Source organism: Falco naumanni, chromosome 3 (assembly GCF_017639655.2).
Source record: "Falco naumanni isolate bFalNau1 chromosome 3, bFalNau1.pat, whole genome shotgun sequence".
In the NCBI taxonomy this organism is placed as follows: Eukaryota; Metazoa; Chordata; class Aves; order Falconiformes; family Falconidae; genus Falco; species Falco naumanni.
Window position 1 is genome coordinate 38,108,656 of NC_054056.1, and position 13,560 is coordinate 38,122,215.

General features: G+C 40.2%; 1 protein-coding gene across 9 annotated transcripts in view; it reads left to right on the forward strand.

Moving 5' to 3' along the window:
- Nucleotides 1-13,560, forward strand: part of CTNND2 (catenin delta 2) — a 680,248-nt gene that overhangs the window by 593,818 nt on the left and 72,870 nt on the right. For all 9 annotated transcript variants that reach the window (XM_040587098.1, XM_040587100.1, XM_040587099.1 and 6 more), the window contains one exon: nucleotides 11,971-12,121. In XM_040587098.1, the coding sequence (XP_040443032.1) occupies nucleotides 11,971-12,121 (151 nt within the window). The remainder of the gene's footprint in view (nucleotides 1-11,970; nucleotides 12,122-13,560) is intronic.

Below are 13,560 nucleotides of genomic sequence, written 5' to 3' on the forward strand. Positions count from 1 at the left end.
CAATTCCATTACAAGTGATGTGCAGACACGGAATGAATATCCTTAATTTCACATGTCATACTAGCCATTTTTGTGAGGGGAATAATCCTCTTTGGGGATTACATAAGCATTGATGTTTCCACCTTTTGACCTCTTTTCCACTGCTGCAGTCTTCTGGATATAAAATGACTGAAATAAAAGGTAGAAAACTCTTAAAAGAAGAGGCTGTTCCTAAAAGACATGTTCATTTTTTTAGCTCCTCCAAGAAATGGTATAAAGAATGGGAATTTATTTTTTTTTTCCACTTAAAGTATTTCAAGAACTTCTATGATGGACTGAAAAAGAAAAAGAACAAACTACATGAAAATAAATAATATTGCTATTAATAACAAAAGCAATTGTGGGGGTTTTCCCCAATTAGCATTATTTTACTGCCAGAAAAATCCCAGAATATATGAGGCAGCCAGGGCACCAGGCATGCTCACCTACTTTCAAAGGTACGGCCCCTGCTGGAAAAAAAAATACGGTGAAGTTCAGAGTAATTCTTTCCTAGCTGTTTCATCCTTTTGGTTCCTCTGATATAAAGCCATTTAATCCTCTTTGATGACCAAGAGGTAACACTTTTAACACAAACAGTGCTTAGCCAGTGCCATTATGAACAGAAAGTGAGCAGATAAAAGGAACCCTGAATAATTTAGAAAAAAATAAAAAATAGTCTAGGGGATTTAGATAAATGTCTGCCACTAGAATTAACAGATGATATGTGTCTAAATCCTCTAGACTGCTTTTGAAAATTCCAAACACAAAAAGAAAGCAGCAGTACATAGCTTTAAGGATTAACAGCTGTGAGAGGCTGAAAGTTTTAATTATTCAGGGAATATAGTTTCTCATTGATAAATACACATAAAATCAACACATGCATATAATAAATCTTAATCTGCAGGACATTTTTAGCACTGTTTCAGTTGCAGGAATTCCTTCTAAAGCCAGATACTAACAAAAAAGTAAAAAGTTTGTCATACATATCTATTTGCTACGTCAAGATAAAACACTCTGGACCAAAGTCTTACCATATATTACCCAATTACCCATCTGCAAAATAAACCTTTTTTTTTTTTTTTTTTTTTTTTAACAATGACTAATACAACATTTGGTCTGTGCAATTATTATTAGAACCAAGACAATCTATAACGAATCAAAAATGGAGTGTATTGGTGACAAACACATTAACAGGTCCAAGTGAAAGTTTACCATTAAAACAGGATTCCGATCTGAGAAATGTGGAAGGGTATTTTCAGTGCAAAACTTTAAGCCGGGATAGATCATGTCTGTGATCTATGACTTTGCTGTATATTCTGTATTTGCTGTATATTCTGGTTCTGAAGAAAAGATTGACAGCTTATCTACAAAGCAGAACTCATTTTGGAAGAGGCTGTTTCAGGTTTGTATGGAGGTTCATTCATGTCGCTCTTCTGCGCTAAGATGTTGTTACATAGGGAGGACAGTGGTATTGGAATCTGAAGGAAGCAGGCCTGTTTCTTTCATGGAAAAGTACATGTGTCTTTAGTTTTCTCATTTTTATTCATGTCCTTACTTGATGCATGCAATGCAGTGGAAAATATGAATGGCCTTTCTGGAACAATATATATGGAGACAGCATTATATATAATGTATGTAATATGTAAGCCTTTGAGGGAGATGTGACAGTTTTCCACGTTGCTTCCAGGATACCACTTTGTTTGAGGTCTGACGGCTGCTCTACACAGTGGCCTGTGATGCTAGCAGTTGGTCACTGCACGTCCCCCTCCTGACGGGGCTGCTGGCCATTGGCAGTACGCACTCCAAGTACACATGCAGCCTGACAGCCTGCAGGTCAGGTTGTCAGCACTGTATGTGCACACACCTACCCCATTCTGCAGAATTCAGCTGCTACCTGGGGCTGGGTGGGTTTCTGTTTCAGTGGAGTCATTGCTTCCCAAAATATTTTCTCCCATCAAATCATAACGTGGGTTATTTCACCGTTTCCAAAACTGCCTACAGGCAGAAGAAGCAATGTGTAAAAAACGATGGCTATTGATTTTGGTTTTGCTTTCTTTCATTGCTTTCTTTCATTTTTTTCTCAAAAGTAGACTTTTTCTAATTATACTTATTATTAACTCTATTTTAAAGCTACTTAGTAATATCAAATAAAAATCTAGGCAAATACATTCCTCATCAAGCTTACCTGGAGTTTTTCCTGAGGGAATAAGCCTTGAGACATGCCTTTAGAAGCAGCGGAGACTCTTTGCTTACCATTAGGTATCAACTTTCACTGGGAGCCCTGTTAGGTTTTCTTTGCCACTTAATTTGCGTTTAATCAAGTCTGTCCAAAATGCACAAATAAAAATAGGTCTACTGACTCACTCAGCTGTATTCCAAAGGTATTTCCTTGCTTATTAAGAAATTTCTTTCACTGTAACGCGTCAAACCTGAAGTCTTTTCTGCAACCTCATACCATTATTTACTTTAATACCTTGGATTAAAAAAATTACAAGGTATAAAATTACAGGACTCATAGTGTAAAAGGAAATCTGCACAGACCTTTTTATATGTAGTCTGGCATCAGTATTTTTCCTTAGACGGTGGGAATAAAAGTGGTGAGTTCTTTTTAGTTTTCACCTTGTTCAATAGGCTATTAATACATCAAATATACTGAGCATGTAAAAAGTTATATGCAAAATGTCCTAGAGTTAATGATGTCAAGAATCCAAGGTTATGTCCCTTCTGAACAAAATTTCCCTCTCAGGAAGAAAGGAGATACTGTGGTATCTGTATATTACTGTCTGTCTATATGTATCTAACAGCTAAGTTTAGGCTGATGTCTGTTTATCTGCCAGAGACATTTCTTTAATGCCAGTTGCCCAGAACCATGTCTAGATGTTTTTTTGACTGTCTCCAAGGATGGAGACTCCAGAACCTCTCTGGGCGAGCTGTGCCAGTGCTTGGTCACCCTCACAGTGAAAAAGCATTTCCTGATGTTCTGCAAACCTCCTGTGTGTGTTTGTTCCCATTGCCTCTGGTCCTCCAGTATTATCTTTGCTATTACATGCAGTTAAAAACATAGAGTTGGCACCACAAGTAGGATTTCCTTAGTTTTCTCAGACCCTTAAAAATAATTTCTTCATTCACATGGTCCTGTTTTGTTTTAAAATACTATCATAACTTATATAGCTGGTACATACCTTTTAAAACCAAGAAACAAAACCTTACTATGTTTCTGTTGGCAACTCAATGGCTTACATTAGAACAGGTAGCACGGGGTCTCTGGGCCTTGGTTACTCCCTTCTGGGTGCCCAGTCTTCTGTCACAGATAGTTTTCAGGCTTTACAAACTTACCTCACCTGCTTTAATGACAGGATGGGCAGCTTAATTTTCCCAAGTGTCTGTTCATGGAATCGTAGAATTGTTCAGGTTACAAAAGACCCTTAAGATCAAGTCCAGCTGTTAACCTAACACTGCCAAGTCCACCACTAAGCCATGACCCTAAGTGCCACATCTAGTCATTTTTTAAATACCTCCAGGGATGGTCACTCAACCACCTCCCTGGGCAGCCTGCTCCAATGCTTGACAACCATTTATATGAAGAAATTTTTCATAATATCCAATCTAAACCTCCCCTGGCACAACTTGAGGCCATTTGCTCTCATCCTGTCATTACCTGGGAGAAGAGGCCAACCTCCACCTGCCTACAGCCTCCTTTCAGGGAGCTGTAGAGAGTGGTAAGGTCCCCCCTCAGCCTCCTCTTCTCCAGGCTAAACAACCCCAGTTCCCTCAGCCGCTCCTCGCAAGACTTGTGCCCCAGACCCTTCACCAGCTTCGTTGCCCGTCTCTGGACACGCTCCAGCACCTCTACGTCCCTCTTGCAGTGAGTGGCCCAAAACTGAACACAGTATTTGAGGTGCAGCCTCAGCAGTGCCCAGTACAGGGGGACAGTCACTTCCCTTGTCCTGCTGGCCACACTGTTTCAGATACCAGCCAGGGTGCTGTTGGCCTTCTTGGCCACCTGGGCACACTGCTGGCTCATGTTCAGCCGGCTGTCAGCCAGCACCCCCAGGGCCTTTTCCTCCAGGCAGCTTTCCAGCCTCCCTTCCCCAAGCCTGTAGCATTGCATGGGGTTGTTGTGACCCAGGTGCAGGACCTGGCACTTCTCCTTGTTGAACCTCATACCATTGTTCTCAGCCCATCGGTCCAGCCTGTCCAGATCCCTCTGCAGAGCCTCCTGCCCTCCAGCAGATCAACACTCCCCCACAACTTGGTGTCATCTGCAGAGTTAGTGAGGGTGCACTCCATCCCCTCATCCAGATCATTGATTAAGATATTAAACAAAACTGGCCCCAATACTGAGCCCTGGGGAACACCACTTGTGACGAGTCACTGGCTGCATGTTACTCCATTCACCACCACTCTTTAGGTCTGGCCATGAAGCTGTACTTTTACCGATTGAACAACATACCACGTCCAAGCCATGAGCAGCCACTTTCTCCAGGAGAATGCTGTGGGAGATGGTGTCAAAGGCTTTACTAAGGTCCAGGTAGACAACATCCACAGCCTTTCCCTCATCCACTAGGTGGGTCATCTTGCCACAGAAGGAGATCAGGTTCATCAAGCAGGACCTGCCTTTCATAAACCCATGCTGGCTGAGCTTGATCACCTGGTTGTCCTGCACATGCCACATGACAGTGCTCGGGATGATCTGCTCCATACCCTTCCCTGGCACCAGGGTCAGGCTGACAGGCCTGTAGTTCCCTGGATCCTCCTTCCTGCCCTTCTTGTAGATGGGCATCACATTTGCTGACCTCCAGCCAACTGGGACCTCCTAGGTTAGCCAGGACTGCTGATAAATGATGGAGAGTGGCTTGGTGAGCTGCTCTGCCAGCTCCCTCAATGCCTTTGGGTGGATCCCATCTGGCCCCATAGACTTGTGTGTGCTTAAGTGGTGTAGCAGGTCACTCACCATTTCCCCTTGAATTATGGGAGCTTCATGCTGCTCCCTGTCCTCATCTTCACGCTCAGGGGCCTGGGTGCCATGAGAACAACTGGTGTTACTACTAACTTTGAGACAAAGAAGGCATTAAGTACTTCAGCCTTTTTTAATCCTTTGTCAGTATGTTTCTCCTGCATCCAATACAATATGGGGATTCTCCTTAGCTCTCCTTTCATTGACAATGTATTTAAAAGAAACATTTTTTTATAGTCTTTTATGGCAGTAGCCGGACTAATTTCTATTTGGGCTTTGCCCCTTCTAATTTTCCTCCTCCTGCATAACCTCACAACACCCTTGTAGTTCTCCTGAGTTGCCTGCCCAAAGGTCATAAACTCTCTTTTCCCCCCCCCCCCCCAGTTCCAGCCATAGCTCTCTGTTCAGCCAGGCTGATCTTCTTCCATGCCAGCTTATCTTTTGGCTTATGGGGTTGACCTGTTCCAGTGCCTTTAAGATTTCCTTGTTGAAGAATGTCCAGCCTTCATGGACTCCTTTGCCCTACAGGGCTGCCTTCCAAGGGGCTCTGTCAGCCAGTCTCCTGAACAAGCCAAAGTCAGCCCTCTGGATGTCCAAGGTAGCAGTTCTGCTGACCCCCCTCCTTACTTCTCCTTGGGCTCCTTTCCATCAGGAACAAGTGCTGCTCTGTTTAAGGCCTGCAATCACGTGAGGCCGTAGCATTCCTTGGCTAGCTCTTTCTACCTCCTTTCCTTTTCCTTCAATGTTTGATCATATTCAGCAGGGGATGATAAGGCTCTTTAGTTAGACACCTGAATGTCCCTGCCTTCAATCCCAACAGGTACAATACCCATGTGAATGGGGTTAATGGGTCATGGCCTGATCTCTTGAGGTAGCTAGATGCAATCTCAGTCTTTGTCCTGAGGCAAGCAACTACATTTATTTTCTTAATTCCATCCTAAAGAAATCTGACTCTCATGGGAGCAAGAGCTTCATTAAGTAACTTACTAGATAAGGAAACTGAAAACATAAAAGGGACTGATACAGTCACAAGGTCAGTGCAGCAACTTCAAAGAGTAGTATGAAAAGAGTTTCAAGCGCCTTACCATCCAGATACTTGCAGATAATGAGTAATTATTGTTTAATGCAGCAGACATCTATGTTATCAATCTTCCTCAATTTATCAGGCAAGGACATATTGTGGGTTCCTTGCCAGACTTTCTGATGACTCTAGTTATTTCCATATTAACACTTTGGAGTTTCATCAAGCTGTTCCAGGACAAAGTTTTTTGGATTACAGTGAAAAAGTTTATATTCATTTTCTCCAAAATGTTAATATTATGAATCCTTATGTGATAAAATGGAGAAGTCTGTTTGTAACACCTCACATAATCAACAAAGGCAAACTTTTTAAATAACCAATGCTTTCTTCTGTCAGATATTCTTACCTGGGTGGGATTCCCTCTCCTCCTCCACTCACCCCCCACCCCCCATAGATGAGTCAGGATCAATTAATACAGGGAAACATATTGTCTTGATAGGAAGGAAGGAAGACAACATTAAAGGGACAGGACAGCATTCAAGAAGTGACACCTGCTGCTGCAGACACCCATATCACAGACATCTTGAGGAGATTAGAGTGGACATCCATTTGTGGAATGGGAGCATGGTAGCTCATGGTGTATTCATGCTCAAAGTGATCTCCTACTAAATGAGTTTGCTTCTCATGAGATGGGTCACTTTGGTCTCAAAGCCTGCCTTTAATGATACTAGGTACAGTATTCGGAAAAGTTATTATAACGGCTCTCAGATCATTTTGAATGCACAGTATATACTTGTACTGCAGAACCAAGAATGATGAGGTGCAAGGGCAGTTCCTTCCAAACATTACCTTTCTCAAACATTTAAGATACCTTCTGTCAACACCATTTTAGTTTTTTCTTACTTATTTATTTACCTGTATATCTTTGCCCACCAGATTTTTTCTTGTCTCTTTAAGCTTGGCTAAGGTCATGGAGCAAGAGAACAGTAACCTGTTAACACTTTTCTCTTGTCCAAGCACAAAGATGTGGAGAACTTATTGGTGGCCTACCAGATGGGATCATTTCTGAGAACAACACACTGCAGTTAGGGAGCAGAAAGTCCCCGGGAAGTGCTCACTCTCTTCAGAAACTGCAAAAAATTAATAAAGATTTCAGAGCCTTTCTCTCTGTCAGGTGGTAAGTTCTCAGGGATCCCAGCAGCGTTACTTGAGTAAAATAGACCTGTAATTTTCCAAGTGAAATGTAAAAATGTAAAAATACTCTTTTTTTTCCTGACACATGTATCACATTGAGTATGATCAAAGAGGAAGAGTGATCTTTGATTACTCATTGATCCTTGATTACTCAACATGCAGTTCTCTTCCATGGTCTATTGTTCCACTGCTGCTGGCAGACAGCCCCTTCCTAAGCTTCTGTTTGGAAATTCCAAGTCTCTGATCTTCCTGGTTCTGTTCGTAAGTTAGTTTGCTTTGTCATGCTTGCTGCCCTGATTTGGCTTTCATTTTGTAGTTTATATCTCAGCAATTTCTTTTATTATTCAGTATCTCAATAGTCTTTGAGTCACAGTCTTGAACTGTACCGGTACAAAGCAAATTCTAGTCAAAACTGAAGTATGTGTACAAAGCAAATTCTAGTCAAAACTGAAGTATGTGATGGTGAAATATTTTGGAGGTACTCTAATAACAGTGTTGTCAATGGCAGAAAAGTGAATGCATTCAAAATACCAAGTTGAATACAATTGTTGGTATTTCGTGGTGATTTTTTTATGGGTTTATTTTGATAGGGTTTTTACTTTTTCATTTTGTGCTGGAAATGTCTTCTTTCTTTGTTTTTGTCTCATGTGATGCTGCTTCATAGAAGAATAAAGAAAACAATATGAAACATTAAAAGGACTTAGCTGCCTTAAAGGCTTTTTATTTTTTTGGAAAAAAAAAAAAAAGGTTTCATCTAGATTAATTACTCTTTTGTTGGGTTTCAGCCTAATGTAATCTTAATCCCTAGAGGCATTCAACTCTGGAAAGGGTCCTTCATAACAATAACCATGACAAACTAAAAAATAATTTTCCAGTTTACTCTATTTTTCTGCTTAATTACTATGACAAAAATAAAAAGGGAGCTACTAATGAAAGTGGACATAGAGATGCACTAGGTACCTTCAAAGTGAGGTATAGTAGTTATGCCCCCCAAATTCAATTATCTGTAAAAAGTATTCATGACAGATTGTGGCTCCTAGGTTTGTCTCTGATAATTTAGCCGCAATCTGATACAACAGTAATGATTTTATTGTAATTTTTTTCTCCTTATTCCCTCTAAAGTATTTGCTGTTCCCATAGGAGCCCTTTCTCTTTACAAACTGAACAGTTATTTGATCGTTGACACTACCACAGAGTTGTGGAGTAACAGGATGATTAAGTATATTGGCAGAGTGCCTCATTTACCTAATGATAGGCAGCAAACCCTTTGTCTCTTCTTTTTTTATGATTTTTCATCTCTTCTCTTTTATACTTCAGTGAGCTCATATTAGCAATTGACCTGCAATGTGGAAATGCAGGCGCGTTTCACAATGGCTTTAGGCAAACAAAAGGATCATCGGTATACGCAAGAGCAAATCAATTTTTCCATTCTCTTCAAGAATAAAATAGACATTTTGAAGCATCTCAATTTCAGCGTTCCTGAAATCCACACAGCGTAATTGCTTGCGGAGACTTGTTCTAATTGGCAGCTTAAGGAAAGAGACATATACAGTTCTTACCCCTTGCCACATGAAAAGTTCTCCAGAGACTGTTGAAACAATTAATAGACATTTCTGTGTTTCTGCCTAAGGTGCATGACTTGAAAACGCAGATGAAATGATAGCAAATCACACATTGAGGAGTCTGTGAACTTTTCCCAAAGCAGATGCCATCCTCTGGAAAAAGAGAGCTGTGAGGGGAGGAATGCACTGGGGAGAGGAGCAGTTTCATACCCAGTTTTCTGCCTTTCTCCCATTGTTTTATGTATGTGTGTGCATATGTGCATCTGTAAAACATTATATCTGTATTCTTCCCCTATGAAAACTTTGGAGCTGTATTTTTTATATGCAGTGAAAATTAATTTCTTCGTTACAGATGCTGAAAGCTCGCGTGTCATATATTCAGTAAGGAGGTTTATATTTTCTCTTTTTTTCATACTGAATTAGTATGAAACTTCTAGTCTCCCCAGGATCAAAAAAAGAACATTTTTTAATTTGTTTCTTTCAAACTTTTGTTTTGGAATGGATGATGGAAACACTACACCCAAGAAGTCTTTTCTAAACCTGGGTTTCGTAAAACAAGTGCTTGCATTTTCCCTTGTTAGCTGACTAAAAAAAATGAAAGGCAAACTGTTTACTGAGGTTCTGATATGGAGTGTTTTATAACAGAATGAATAATCTACAAGATCATTTTAGATTCTTTCTGGTATTGAATAGATGCACATAAGGTGTTGGGTTTTTTTTTAAATAAACACCCCCACTGATTCCCCATGCAATCCATATTGGAGGCACTACATCTATGATGTACTTTTGCAATGAACATCAGCATCTTTCCATATACTGTGTGCTAGCTTGAACTCTCACCTCAACCAGACAGGCTCACCCCTTTCTCAGAGTGGTCTCAGTGCTTACCATGAACTCCGCCAGTCACCTTATAATCACAGCAGACACAGTGGAGGCCTCCCCTGGGGGACGTGTAGAAAATACATCAATGGGAGGTTTTATGTGCAAAGAGCTATTGCTTTGGGTACACCCAGCTGCAGGTGAGAGCGTGTTTCACTAGCAGGGAAATACACGTTATTAAAACAGGAAGCTTAGAATGATTAATTTAGTATTTTCATAGCACTGAAGTCAAGGTATGGGAAAGAAAGTATTTTTTCAGCAAACTTACGGATCCTTAAGATGTATTTCAGTTTTTTTATCTGCTGATCATCCTATACGCTGCTTCTGGAGAAGAGACTGGAGGGCAAAGTATAGAATTAAGATCTGTCAAGAATCCTGCTACCACTTCTCTCACCTAAGAGCTATTTGCTTTGCTGCAGAAAATCATGGCACATCTGTGTTTTAGACATGCTACATTACTGTGCTCAGTGATTCTGAGAACCCGTGACCCATTTACCTGACTTGAAAGCTTATCGTGTTACCAGCTTCATCTACAGCAAAGTCCAGCCAGCTGGCTTTTGTTAGCATAGTTACTACAGAGGGAAAATAGTAAAATAATATTCTTTAAATGCCGATTTCTTATCCTTTTGGCCAATTTCCCCTGAATGACATCACCTGGAATGTATTTGCACTTCAGATATTGCAACATTTCAGCCCTTGACTGTCTCCATTCTGGCTTTTGCCATTCGGGGCACCTGTCTATAGTATAAACAGATGCTGGCTTTTAAAGTGAGTGCTTCAGCTGTGGTAAGTACAAGTGGTACACAGAGGTTGAGCATGGTCTGCTGACAGTGAATGTGCTTACCTTTTTCTAATGCTTTATTTTCATGGGATTTTTTTTTACTCTCTGTTTGTGGAGGAACACTATTGCAATGTAACTGTTCCTTAAGGCATGATAGAACTATTCTGTAAGGAAGATTCTTCAAAAGAGAAGGGTCATCCTGATCTGAAAATCCTAAGGCTTATCGTCCTAGTTTCTGAAATATTTGAAATATTTCAAAGGCTAAGGGCTTCCAGAACTTTGTCTTCACCTTCCAGGTACAATGGCAGGATAAGAATCCATGCCATAGCACTGAAAGAAGAGAGCAGCTCTGGTTCAATACATTTATTTCAACTGTCAGTATGAGGAGCATGAATATGAACTTTATGAAAGATCCAGAGAAGAGTTCGGGATGTAGTAAGGATAGTGGATAGCTTGTTTTGAAATGGGCTGTCCTGAGAAGACCTGCACATCCTGCAGGTGTCCAAACATCTCAAATTTGGCAATACTCATAGATTTTAAAATCACAAGGTCACAGTTCAGTTTTGTTTACATTTTTTCCAACTTCTGGAGCTGACAGTGGAATGGAAGAGGATAGTATAGTTAATCTTTCATTCCTTCAGGTGCTGGGAACCCCAAGCTGTGCAGCATTGGATGGACCTCCTAGTCACGGCATGCTGCGCAGATCTCATCCATGGAGAGGTTCACTGGCATGATAGTCTTAGAGTATTTTCTTAGAAGTAAACAACCCTATTCATCATTTCTACTGTCAAACAAAAAAGATGTTCACATGAGAACATGCTGTTTCACTTTGAGATAAAGACAAGGGCATGCCAGTAGTGTCATGCCCAGCTGCCAAGTGGGAGATGCTGACAGGCTTCTCCACTACAGTCAGCAGCTGGGTTTATCCTGCAGCCACATGGTACATGCAGCACAGCAGTGCAGGCCAGCACCTCCCTCAGGTCAGTTCCTATGTGAATCTCTAACTCCTCGATGTATAATAGTTGTCTGGTTAGGACATCTGCAGTTGTCAAAAACAGATATATAATTGTCCTCATTTTTCCTTCTGAACAAGTTGACATTCAGAAGAGAAGTTGTAACAGCATTTTCATGTTTTTAGACTGAATAGTTCTTAAGGTAATAACAAAGAAATACTTAGACGTCTTGAACGTGTTTTGTAATACATATTTTGTAATATATTTTTAGTTGTTTTAGCAGTGAACAAGCATTATTAGATGTTGCATAGGAATTGCTGACGCAAAACAAGTCATCTGCAGACTTGGGCTGTAAAAATGTAACCAGGTGTCCTAAGAGTAAAGGCAATTCATCATCTAATTTCTCTGCCACCATAAAAAATGAGTGCAGATTTCCAAATCAATTGGTTGCCTAGCATTATAAATGCAATTATTTCCCCTTATTTGAGTTTGCATCCGCTCACTTCTGTTATCCCTTACTCTGTATCTGTTATAACCTCAGATGCCTTGTTTTCTGTAGAGGATTTCTCACTTTCTTCTTCATGGTCTCCCGTGTGTTTTTACAGTGGTCAGTGTACATCCGTGCTGCTGTCCGCAAAGAAAAAGGATTGCCAATCCTGGTGGAATTACTTCGAATAGACAATGACCGGGTGGTATGTGCAGTTGCTACAGCTTTACGAAACATGGCCTTAGATGTCAGAAACAAGGAGTTAATAGGTATGTTCTTTCCAAACAATCTATCTGTTGTGTGGGTTTGGGGTTTTTTTCCAGTTTGCAGCAGAATGAGCACAATGAAAACAATTATTCTCACATTTCTAGCACAATTTCTTTAATTCTTTCTCTGATGTGTCATATTCAGATTTTATGTGACAGCTTAGTACTTTATTGCAAGGAATTGTTAAATTAATTAAATATCATGCAGTGTTTCATATCTGTCATACTGTAATCTCCAAAAGAAAAGCAATGGCTTTGGTCTGCTTTAGCACTTCATTCCTAGGCCAGCAGGAACACTTGCGTCTTCCAGATCGAGGATCTAAGAGCAGCCACTCCAGATCCTCAGGTTATCTATTGCAAGTAATCTTGGGGTCATGAAGGGACAAATCATAAAGACTTTAAGATGGTTCCAGGAATTTACTGGGCAGATTGGTAGCTCCAGAAAGAGAACTGGGAGATGCTTGATTCACAAACGTATGCAGTTAAGGAAGAGGACAGTAGTTTACGTGAATCAGTGTTGCCCCTTAATTCTGATGGTATGGTAAGCACACATCTTGGGGTTTGTAGTTGTTTTAGTTGACGTTTATCCAGACACTGTGGATCATGAAAATCTTGCATCTTCTACCTTTTAAAACAATCATTTCCTTGATTTTGAACTATTTCAACAGTCATGACAAAATTATTTCTGCTTCTGCTGTACATTAAGAGCATATTTTTTATTCATTTTTGCTTACTTGTTAATTTGTTAGCATCACAGCATACTTCTCTGCTTTTAATTACAGAATTCCACAGGTAGATACCTTGGTCGTATTTGATTATTTGTATCCAGTGCTATCTCAGGGTTAGTGCTTCATTGCAGGAATGCTCTGCAAGTCCTTAAAACAAGACAATTGCTCGTCTCATGTATTTTATGAACTAAAGAGACTTCATTAACAAAATGTTGTAAAACAAATAGAGGTAGAGGTTGGTGAATAGTGTAAACCTGCTGTGATTGCCCAGGGATTGAACACAAGACTGATGCTTTACCTGCAAGACTAGTGTGCTTCTTGCAGCTTTGGCTTGTGTTATAGTTGATGAAATTGGCCTGAAATTAATTTTATTCTATGTACTGCATTCAGCTTTCAGGAAGCACGATGCTGCATATGTGTTCTTAGTGGGGTTTTTTTGTTGTTTTCTAGGAATTTTAAAGTAGAAATTACTGCTGAAACAAGTATATCAGGCCATCAAATCTGGATTAATAACACCTTTGTTTTTCCACTCATGATTCCACCCCCACATTCTGTCTACAGCATGTCATAGTCTATCTTATTCCTTTATTTGTGGAACTTCCTCTACAGGGTTCACAGACCACATTCATACTGAGTTATCTTCTATAATCTCTTCTCTCTATTTATTGACATCACAAAAAACTCCCTACAGTTGAATTTACAGAATATAAACAT